Below are 12,170 nucleotides of genomic sequence, written 5' to 3'. Positions count from 1 at the left end.
CTTTTAGGGGAAAATTCTTATTAACAGTTTATATATATATATAATTTATATATGCATGCAGATTTGTACAATGAACTATTATTCTTCTTTCTTTTTATTATTAAAAAGTTTTCAAAATTTGGGTACATATGTAGCTCTTTATCTAGTAATTTTTCGGTAGAAACAAAATTTCATTGCTTTTTCTTTTTTTTTAATTAGTTTCTTTTTTTATATATATATGGCCATGAAAAAGATTATATTTAGCAAAAAATATTTGCTATCAAACATAATACTCGTCTGATGTTGCTTGTGTAAAAAAAAAAAAATGAAAGAAAAGTGAAAATCTTGTCTTTCATTCGAGAGAATGAGAGACAGTTGTTAGTCTCTGATCTGAAGCCATGACGAAACGAGTATTATGTAGTGACATGTGAAAAAAAAGTTGAACGATGCAATTGGCATGTTTTTCCACCTGTAAATCGTAATTTTTCTTTTCTCTCTTTCTTTCCTTTCACATAGACTTACCACCCCCCACGAACCCTCCTCCATCCCTTTAGCAAAAAAGACTCTCCCCACAAAGGCCTCCCTTACCCCCTTGTTCCCCAGTAAAGACAAAAGAAACATAAGTAGTTAACAGAGCACTTCATGTACATGCCCACTGCTTCATTAACACGATTATCTTTTCTTACTTTTTTAAACAATTTCCCCAAAAGGCGTTGAGGTAACTCCGGAACAGACCAATCTACTAAAGAATCTATCCACGGAAGGTAATATTGCTTGACCTAACCCTAACCCTTTTTTCCTCTTTCTTTCTTTTTTTTTTACTTATTTTCTTTAATTTGCTCTTTAACCCAGCAGTAACACTCGTGATTGAGGTGTTGCAGTGAATGCGCTGTTTTCCTATGTTTTTTTACGTTTGCTGAGTCTGTATGTTGTGTAAATCATCCGGAAGAATGACAGAAGAACAACAGCGAGGAATTGAAAGCATCAGGGGGTGAATATTTAAATACCCACCTTGATTATTCAATGTTAGTTCACTCAGTAATGTAGCAACTACTTTCACGCGCTCAGAAATGTGGATTTTTGTCTTAGTGCCTCAAGAAATGTAGCAGCTGTCAGGACGCCTGTCCTGATTATTATTGCAAATACGAATAGAGACATTACAATTTATATGCATTCCCTCCATTTGGTTCTTCGTAAACATTTTATAAAATTTTCACCTAGATATTCTTGCCTGATTATTATCATAATATTGTCGATATGGAATAGAATTCAAGCTTTCACCAACTGAACTTCTATTTCCCGTCTCGTTCTTCTGGTTCTCATATCAGGAGGAATTCGAACTGATATTATCTCGCTGGTCTTAATGATACGGTACTTATCGTAATGTACATTGATGTGTATATATGTGTAAATAATTGTATATATGTATATACGTACACACGTACATAATCCTTTCATAAAACGTGAAGCTTTTCGAGGAACAGGATTTAGGTCTGTGTTGGGTCCGTGGTTTTTAATTCATTCACCTTTTTGTATTTACCCGCTTTACCTTTGCGTCCTCTCTTCGAGATGCGCTCTCAGAATCGAGAGACCTCGACATCCTCCCATATATTACTTGTGGCAAGATTCCCTTATTTTTTCAATGTAGCTTAGTTTTATTTCATTTTTATTTTTATTATATTTATTCCTTTTGGCTTTGTACTAATCTGTAACCCCCTGTAATTAAAAGTTTTTATTTTTTATTTTTTAGTTTTCTATTGTTTTCCGTTGGGATTATTGAACTGATTATCCTTTCGTGGTATTTGCTCTTCCAGCCAAATGTTCCTTACTGTGATCCTTTTGTCAATTTTTTCTTATTTTTGCTGTGAGGACATAAGTTTGCATTCCAGTTATGGAATGAAACGAGTGCTATTGATACGCAAATTATAGTTTGAGCCAGGAGGCTCCGTTTTGGAGTCAAAGCAGCCTTCCCCTATTGCATGGATTTTAATAATGTCTGTTTTGCTCCTAAGATAACCTTTAGGTCCGAATAACTTTAGATTATTCTAATAATCAGTGTTATTGCATGTTTTTATAATTACATTTACAATTAAAGGATTCTATTTTTACCTCACTATTACCTGTTTTTTTCTTTTTTTATCTTTTAAGGACGTTCTTCCTATATAGATGTCCAAAAACATGAGTTGTATTTTTGTAGCTTGTGTTCATTTTTGGCAGTTGGTAATCCAGTGAAAAATGTACATTCCTGTTAACTGTACACATGTATATACCTGTATTATCTCTCCATTTATGAACAAATAACACCCTGAACGCTTCCATATAACCTCGACAGATGACGTAGAAAGGTTTTTAGATCCAAAATGCTGCATTAACTTCCAGTTCACTTTCATTTCTATAGCACTGATGAGAGCCTTTGTTAGTGCTGATTTAAATTTTTAACTTTTTAACATTTGCTTCTTGAGCAGTTCTTTGCGTTTGTTTTGTAATTGCTCCAAGTCAGATAAAATGCACTGCATCTTCCCCAAATGCACAAAATCAAATATAAGTCACATGTGTTTTTTCCAATATACCAGTGGCGCCAATAGATATGGTAGGTAGAAAAGGGGTGTACTAATTTTAGATTCGTTGCTTTTCTTTGAAAACGAGTTTATTTTTCGTTGAAAACGGACAGTTTACAATTTCTTCTAAATAACTGCTATTATTTTAGAACACGGCCGTTTGAATCTTAGCCTTTACTCTGTTTATACCTCAAAAATGTCCAGTGGAAAACGTCTTTCCAGCTGAATAATTTTCACACAAAAATGGTACTCATTTAAACTTTGTGGATAGTCTGTTCGTCTCGATTTCCTAATATTTCTGGATACGTTGAATGAAAGTTTGTCAATCCAAAGTTTGGGAATGAAAGGAAGAAGCTATCCATCCGTGGCATGATTCGTACCTGGGTCGAATAAGGTAGCAGTTATCTTTGAGGTTTAGAATTACGTATTCATTATTTCACTCTCAGCGACAGTTAGTAACAACTCAGAACCAAAATGAATAAATTAATAAACCCTGTTTTAGATGTTCCCCAATATGCTCCGGGAAATAAGAGGTAGCAAATTTCAATAAATAAGTTTCGGTCGCCATAACATTGAATGTGAGTCCTTTATGAATTAGATGAAGAAAAAAAATTGACAGTGATAAGATCATACCAATGTGAATGTACTAATACGGTTTTTCTTTGTCCTTTGCTCCTCTTGCCATTCCATCCCACCCTAACACCCTTTTTTATGATCCTTGACCTAATGCTCTACTTTTTCCTTGCCCTTGCACTTCCGATTTGCACCCCCCACTCTTCCCCTCCCCTCAACAGACCGAAGGTACCTTGAGACGACCATCAAAGACATGCCACCGCCTCCCACTCCCGCCATCAGAGTCGAAGATTCAAGCTCGTCCTCCAGTTACTTCAGTTCAACCCATAAGGTGAGAGAGAGTTCAAAGCTACAGGCACAGTCTACTAGCGGGGAGATTTTTCGAAAAGGGGAGTAACTGAAGAGAAAGCAAACGGGAGGTAGCTGAAGTGTAAGCAAATGAGAGGTAACTGAAGTGTAGATAAATGAGAGGTAAGTGAAGTGTAGTCAACGAGAGGTAATTGAAGTGTAGGCAAATGCGAGGTAATTGAAGTGTAGGCAACTAGAGGTAATTGAAGTGAGAGGTAACTGAATTGTAGGCAAATGAGGGATAATTGAAATGAAGGTAACTAGAGGTAATTGAAGTGTAGGCAAATTGAGAGGTAACTGAATTGTAGACAACGAGAGGTAATTGAAGTGTAGGCAAATGAGAGGTAACTGAAGTGTTTGAAGTGTAGACAAATGAAAGGTAATTGAAGAGTAGGCAAATTTAGAGGCAGTTGAAGTGTAGGCAAATTGAGAGGCAGTTGAAGTGTAGGCAAATTGAGAGGTAATTGAAGTGTAGACAAATGAGAGGTAATTGAAGTGTAGGCAAATGAAAGGTAATTGAAGAGTAGGCAAATTGAGAGGCAGTTGAAGTGTAGGCAAATTGAGAGGTAATTGAAGTGTAGGCAAATGAAAGGTAATTGAAGAATGGGGAAATTGAGAGGCAATTGAAGTGCAGGCAAATTGAGAAGCAATTGAAGTGGAGGCAGATTGAGAGGTAAATGGTGTAGACAAATGAGAGGTAATTGAAGTGTAGGCAATGAGAGGTAATTGAAGTGTAGGCAAATGAGAGGTAATTGTAATGTAGGCAAATGAGAGGTAATTGAAGTGTGGGCAAATGAGAGAGTAGGATAGCTTGTACCTGTAGACATAAAAGAGAGAGAGAGAGAGATGAGAGTGAGAAAATGAAAGAAAGTTTTAAACACCAGGAAAAACTCGAAAGGACTATGAGAAGACACAGCTAGAAAAGAAAGCGAAGAGAGAGAGTGTGTAGATATTAAGACATTGCGAGAAAGGAAACGATATATAATTATTTTATTTCACAGACTGATAACTGATGGCATCAGTAACCCGGGGAGATTATATATATCTTCTAAAAATGTCTGTGCATGCTTTCAGTATTATGCTAAATAAGATTTATGATTACTAAGATTTTTTAATCATCCTTATTGATTTATGATTATTCATTGGAAATAATTACGTTATTCTGTCTTTTTCTGCTCTAAATAACACGAGGATCATTTGATGCTTATCATAACCCAGAAATTATAACAGTTTATCCGTCATATTTGCTATACCTATTAACTTTTCATTTAGGATTGTTGAAACCTATATATGTGGATATTTGTTTTGTGAATTCATGTAAATATTTAAGATTTGACGCAATTAACATCATTTCCCAGTCATCTTGGCTACCTCAGATACCATAAACTCATTTAGAAGCCTAATGAATTCCAAGATCTTAGTTTTCGTGTTTTTGTCTTCAATGTACTACCTCCTTAGCTTATCTGCTAAATATTTCCAAGATGTCTTTGATCAACGTCACAACAGAATACATCTGTGTGACTTAACATTTTCTTCAACAACTCACATTTCTGCGCGAGATCGGGTTGTCGCTATATGAGCTCCTCTAACAACAGATTGAAGTGGTTGTGGAGGAAACCATCCTGTCCTGATGCAGTCGAAGAAGTCCATGAGAGCTCTGGACGCTTCGTCCCCTTTGTCACATAATTTGCGGTTGTGTTAACTCAATACATTTCAGCTGTGATTTCTGGACGAATCCAACCCCCAACCCCTCAGACCCTCTGCGATGATGACTTATAACACGTGGTGAAGTAGGTGTGCATTGCCGAAAACTAACACCCCCTCGAATATCCGGACACGCTTCGGTGTCCACTCAGAATGAACCGACCAGTTATGGCCGAAATGTCCAGTGAACACAACCGTACGTAGTCCAGCCGAATGTGACAGCTGTTGGAACGACGTTCAAATTATCTGCCGAGAACCAGAATGCTTGTTGACGTTTCTGTGAATGATAACCTCCCAGTTTCCCCAGTCCTATGGCCCACATTGTAATGTGCTCGAATTTTATATAGATTTTTATATGGCATCCCCATTTTTTCTTCTCTGGAAGAATGTCGATCGAATTATTTATTGTCATCATTGTCAGAAGTATGCATTTCACTGAAGCATACAACCAACAGACATTGCTTTTGTAGAACCTAAAAGTTTGTAAGTTTTACATTTCCATGACAAGTGCCCAGCTATACGTGTAATATGCAATGAATATATTAAAAGAATTTGTATGTAGGTCCTTATTCTAATGTTCACAACAATATATCAAACAGAGCAGTCAACCTAAACATCCGATTCAAAAATACAAGTTCAAAACCCACTGGTTCTTCTTGAATTCTTTTTGGCAGAATCCGACATCGAGCAGGTCTTCGTAATAGGTCCCAATATAAAATAATAAATTAGTTATAGCTAGACGTCTTTTTATAGAAGTTGAGTTTTAACATTTCTTTATATATGTTTTACTTGTCATTTTACATTCTTTATTTTCATTTCTCACTCTTCCCTTTATTTTTTTTTCAATTGGTCTCGAGAGGCTAACCACGCATGTGGCACATTAAATTAGTGAAAGAGTGCCACATTATATTTTTATTTTGATGTTTAGCCCAGTAATTGCATCGTCAAGAACTACTTAAAGACTAATCTGTTATACATTTATGGACATCTTCAAGTTTCAGATAGCACAAGGTGTCAATGAAATACAGAATCATGACATTTTACCCACAGATATGCCACCATTATCTAAATGTTTGGCATCGCGCCCCATGCTGAACACAACTTAACTTATGAAGTATCTAGATGCAGACATAATATTGGGAGCAACTCCCTCAACTTTGAATAACTAATCTGCGTTGCAGCGCATTATATCATCCGTAGTGGCTGTTGAGTACGATGATATTAATGTCGGCTGTCAACTCTTCTTATTTTTGGTACACGAGTCATTCTTCACATAGTTGCTATTACTCTGTAACATTTCCTTCGTCACTCACCTTACTCTCAAACTACAATAGACACGTAAACTCTTGTGACTATCCCACTTCTACTTTATATTTTGCCATTGCTACCCAAATCTTGAATGTTCCCAGTATTGTAGAACTACCAAAAATAGCATTTTGCTTTATTATTTTTTTCTCCTGTTGTGACTACTACCATCTCTACTACCACTACTACCACTAATGCCACTACTACCATCCTACCTGCTCCATTCTGCAGTCTGCTGCCACCATCGCCGTAACGGGCAGCAGCGCAAGCGCCAAATCAGAAGCCAAAGTATCCACCAAAGTTGATACGTCCTCCTCGTCCTCCTCAACGACGGCGACATCAGGGTCCAAGAGACAACTCAAACCTTATGGCAAGAGGCAAGACTCCACAGGAACGACGTCAAGATCACGTTCGGCCACTAAGGAGCTTGAGTGTAAGTTTAGGTCTTCCTTGTGTTCTCCCCAGAGGAAGTGACTAAGATTACTTAGCTCATAATTCATTTTCTTTCCATGTTGCATTTTATCTGGCATTAATTTTACCTGTTACATATCCCAGTAAGCAAGTCAATCCATAAGCCTTTTTTCAGGGTAATGGTATTACTTAAATGGTCATTAGAAATTATTTTTAATCAGTATTTAGTAATATATTGCACATGCAGAAGTTTAGTTATAGTTAAGCGTTGAGCAAGGAACACTGGAAATTTGCCAACAGTTTTCTGTTATATCTGACTTTCAGTTATAGTATCTATTAAAAATTTCTTAATTCAAGATGACCTAGGACAAATTCAACGAAGTACATACAACAAAAAGTGTTATTATTCACTAATACATTAAAAATCATGCTCTGACAAACAAATTGATTTCTTCTATAGTGCCTCCCGATGACTCGTTGATGGGCCCCCCAGGATTTTCTGGAGAACTACCCCCAACGCTTAATGTTAAGGATGGTGAAGCCCTGTGTCTGAAATGTACAGTCAAGGGCGACCCAGAGCCCCAAGTCACGTGGTTCAAGAATGGTGAGCCGCTAAGTTCCTCAGACATCATTGATCTCAAGTATCGCCAAGGCCTGGCTTCACTGACTATTAACGAGGTGTTCCCAGAAGACGAAGGCAAATACGTATGTAAAGCCAGCAATTCCTTGGGCACAGCAGAAACCACCTGTGTCCTCAAGATCACGCCAATGGAACAACAGATCAATGGCAAAGGAGGCCAGGGAGACAAGATCCCAAGAATTGTTGAGCACCTCATTTCTGAACTAGTCCAAGATGGTACTCCCCACACGCTCAAGTGCAAAATTGGAGGCGCTACCAAGTTTGATGTAGTTTGGTTGCACAATGAGAAGGAAATCAAGCCTTCCAAGGACTTCCAGTATGTAACTGAGGGTGACACGTACCTCCTGAAGATTGCTGAAATCTTCCCAGAGGATGCGGGTACCTACACTTGCGAGGCTTTCAATGATATCGGTGAATCATTCAGCACATGCACAATAAATGTTATAAGTAAGTATATCCAAGATCTGATTTTCTAATGTTTTATAAGTAATTTTACTAAACTGACATCTAAATTTTTAATGTTAATTTCCTCATACAACTACACAAATGTACATTTGTGTAGATCATGTCCTTTACATGAACTTTATTATTCTTGGAAATAGCATTGCATTGTACTACTTCCCAGAATGGTTTTCTCATGTCTAGAGGGCATTAATTTTCTTTGATGTTTCAGTCCCTGGCGAGGAGAAAAAACAACCAGCCGTTAAGAAGTTCCCCAAATCACAGACCGTTGAAGAAGAGAAGTCGGCAGCCTTCAGCATTGCTTTTGAAACTGAGCCTCTGAAGCTGACCTGGGTGAAGGATGGCAAACCCATTGACGAGTCCTCGCCTCGTTTCAAGTTCCAGAAGGATGATAAAGAATACTCGCTTACCATCCCATCTTGCCTGCCAACTGATGTCGGGCAGTACATAGTCAAAGCCGCAGCTAAGAAGGGAGAGACAACCACAGCCTTCTCTCTGAATATTTTTTCATCTGCCGATCTGTGATTCTTTTCCACACCGTAAACTCTGAGGCACTGGTGAGTAACTTATCCACTATATATGTAACTTGATTCCAATGGACTTAATAGCCACATTATAAATGTAAGTGCTTTGCCATTTGTTTCACTGTAAGGGCACTGTACTTCACGGCATTATAATTAAATTTTCGTATTTTTCCTCCACAGATTGGACCACATCACGACGATTGTCACGTTAACTTGCCTCTGAGGCTCATACGTGACTGACTAACTCACTTTGGCCACTCAGTATGCATTATAGCTTGCTGTAGTGGCCTTAGAGCAAGCATTTTCATCGTGTTATAGTGTCTGTGTGCATGTCCGCTTCTGTGCTACATGTATTTTTCCTATGAGAGTACTTATTATTAATATTATTTATTAGAATATAGTATATCCCATTGATGTGGAAGAGATATGAATGCAGCGAGAAAGGATCTACCATCATATCAATAAAAATAGATGTATGTATTCAGTTCTGTGTCCAATTCACAACATTGTATATTATCCCCTTTGCACAAAGTGACTCCTTCATTTATAGGTATCAACGGCTCCTTCTTATATAGTCACTCACGATCTTTTCAAAGGCACTGACATCCATGCTTTCTGAAGACTGCATCACCACGAGTTGGCCTGCACAGCACAGCACAAGGCGCCATCTATCCAAAAAGAGATGAACTCTATCGCGCCAGAACAATGATTTTCCTCGTGGTTTTCATTCTTGAGACAGAGCATATTTTATGTCAGCGTTCATCGTTCAGGAAAACCATTTTTAACCCTCTCTTTCCTCGTATTATTTTATAGTTCAGAGCCTTTATAGTATTTTGCTGTAATTCTAACCTCCCGGATTTGGATGAAACCCACTCTTGTATGGGTTGTTACTTGCACCTCAACTCATATGACTGTGGATTTTAGTTCCATCCCGCTATGCACACGAAAGATAAATACACAAATGACACACTTATGCACGCACACACAGACACCAACTTTAACAGACAGTGCCCGTGTCTCCTCTTTCACTCTTTCTCTCATCATGTCCCAGCTAAGGTCTCGTCCTTGTTACGTCATCAGCCTATGAACCAATCACGTAGCTCCTTTTATTTGCACTGTTCCCTGAACTGAAATACCAGTCCTCCAAGAATAATACCCAGACATTTTCACATTATTACGATGATTTGGTTGCCATCTAGTTACGTTTAAGAAATAAAGAAGAAGAAGACATACTTGTCAGTTTCTCAGTAGACTGGTGAAGTCGGGGTGGATGTGCCCGGTTTTAGGCCACCTGCACGTTAATGATTCAGATGAGAAAGTGCCGTTCTATTGTAACTTGTAATAAGGCTTTTACGCGAGAAATATATGTGAATTTTATTACTTGTGCTTTATCATTTCCCTCTCTCTGCCACCTTTAGTAAGACTTCGCTGAGAGTTATCACCCAATAGCAATGGTCTGTATAGTGATATATCTTTATTTTCCTGGTAAGCCGTGAAGTAAAATTGTCTGACATAAAATGTTTTTCACTGTTAAAATACCAAGGATGATTAATGATACACACATAGCGTATTTGGACAAATAAAAACGACGATGAGTAAATCAAAAACAAGACAATCCACTCATGAAGACAAATGTATTATGATTCCAACGAATGGTAAATCATTATTGCAACATAAACCATCAGTAAACAGAAAATATAAAATTACAATAAAGACTGATGATGCATGAACCAAAAATATATCGAAGGTTCTTTTTTTTTATTGTATTTTATATATTTTAATTTCTTATACAGATGACGGCTCATGCCCACCAAAAGTTCAGTCGACCCTGAGCATTTGTCGCTCAACCTTTGAACATGGAGGAATATATTTACCCCATGGGTCGTCCCATCGACCCCGAGGATCGATATTGACTACAAAAGGAGACCTCTGCCATAAAGCTTACAGAAGGGTAATTGTTGAGAAAATTGAAATGGGATTCTTGTAACATGCATTTTTATCTTGACGACCTTCAAAGACGTCCAAGTAAAATGTTATGTAAGTGTGCTCAAGATTTTATAAGTTGCGAGACAAGTGAATTTTATATATATATATATATATATATATATATATATATATATATATATATATATATATATATATATATATATATATGTGTGTGTGTGTGTGTGTGTGTGTGTGTGTGTGTGTGTGTGTGTGTGTGTGGTTATGCCGTGATGGGCAGGACCTTCAATACTACATGTACATTATTTAGAAATATCTATTTAAAAAACAATTACCGAGAGCTTTGTACATGACAAACTCCACGACCTTCGTTAATGCAAATATTTAACTGAATATAGAGGGCGCCATATATGCCCACCCACAATTCTAAGCAGAAGTGCTGCGCAGCTGCAGTGCAGAACGTCATTCAGAGTTTTGTAACGGCAGTGAAAGGACCGAACTCGACTCGTTTGTCGGTCAATCCATCCGGTAGTCTGTGTAAGGTGAGCCACTTACAAACAGTAGGTTCTGTAACAGACTGCTAGTGAGGTGAGTGTGGCTGTCCAAGTAGAGGGTATCTTTATAAGTGCTGGTAAATCTGTGCGTAAGATTTTTACCATTGTTTATCTCGCCTCTTATGTATTTATGGTGGAAACCATTCATTTTCATGTTTCCCATATTATAGTTATGTGGTGATCTCGGCGTGAAACCGAGGATTTAATTAAGTAAAAAACCAGTGAATTGCACCAAGAGGAACGGCTAGAAATGCATAAACCTCAAGATAAGCAGTCAGAAAAATACATGGTTCGTGCCTTATCAGTATGGTTCACAAAACAATGATGTCACAAGACTCAACCTTACCTTCCCTGACCCAACCCGACCTAGAGTGTTATAAGGCCATGAGTAAAATACAGGAATGCATTCTAACCTTGCCTTCCTTAACCTAACCTAGGGTGCCAGGTCCTTACCTGGTCAGGCCTTCGCCAACCTAACATTTTAATAGATTGGCTATACTATTTTAACAAATGGTTTTTTAATGACAGGTAAATACCAGCCACACTGTGATGACTTCTTTGTCCCTTTGTGAAGCATATATTAGTAGAATGCCTGAGTCTTGGAGAAGTTAGAAGTAAATCTTTCTCAGAGGCTCAAGACGAGAATGGCAGTTACATTGTTCCCAAGGTCCTCAAAGACTTAGCAAATGGTCCCATTGGCATTTGTTCCTATAGTTTTTAATTTTATAGTATTAAAAATATATTGCATTAGTGTAACTTTATAACTGATAAGGGCGGCAATAACTTATGCCGTTATGGTACCAGACAACTTAAAATAATTCAGTCATTCATCAAAGAGAGTTCTGAAACCACTAGCGTATGTACACGGGTTTGGAAGCCAAGATAGGACTGGGAATAGTCATCAATAAGTCTTGAATTAATAAAAGAAAAAAAAAACTTTAATTTATTCAGTAATATATCTTGGTGTTTATATAGCTTTAAAAAAAAGTTCTTTAAAGAGAGACACATTTTCATTGAATATCAGATGAAATAACATGTATTTGTAGTCATAAACAGAATCACTGTTTTCGAGTTGCTGGCTGCCTAAATTTCTGAAGAATTACTGTTCTTGCAGATTGTTCTTCGGTAATGATCTATCAGAATCTCTCAGTGAATAATAAACCAGGTC

General features: G+C 37.5%; 1 protein-coding gene across 50 annotated transcripts in view; it reads left to right on the top strand.

The window, feature by feature from the left end:
* Positions 1–9,884, top strand: part of bent (projectin protein bent) — a 206,019-nt gene extending 196,135 nt beyond the window's left edge. For all 50 annotated transcript variants that reach the window (XM_067132017.1, XM_067132002.1, XM_067132011.1 and 47 more), the window contains 5 exons: positions 3,332–3,441; positions 6,699–6,900; positions 7,339–7,965; positions 8,192–8,537; positions 8,685–9,884. In XM_067132017.1, coding sequence (XP_066988118.1) covers positions 3,332–3,441; positions 6,699–6,900; positions 7,339–7,965; positions 8,192–8,505 — 1,253 coding nt within the window. In that variant the 3' untranslated portion in view covers positions 8,506–8,537; positions 8,685–9,884. The remainder of the gene's footprint in view (positions 1–3,331; positions 3,442–6,698; positions 6,901–7,338; positions 7,966–8,191; positions 8,538–8,684) is intronic.
* Positions 9,885–12,170: the final 2,286 nt, after the last annotated feature.

This window comes from Macrobrachium rosenbergii, chromosome 3, assembly GCF_040412425.1.
Source record: "Macrobrachium rosenbergii isolate ZJJX-2024 chromosome 3, ASM4041242v1, whole genome shotgun sequence".
NCBI lineage: Eukaryota > Metazoa > Arthropoda > Malacostraca > Decapoda > Palaemonidae > Macrobrachium > Macrobrachium rosenbergii.
The sequence above is the reverse complement of the archived record's forward strand: the minus strand, read 5'-3'. Positions and strand labels throughout refer to the sequence as shown.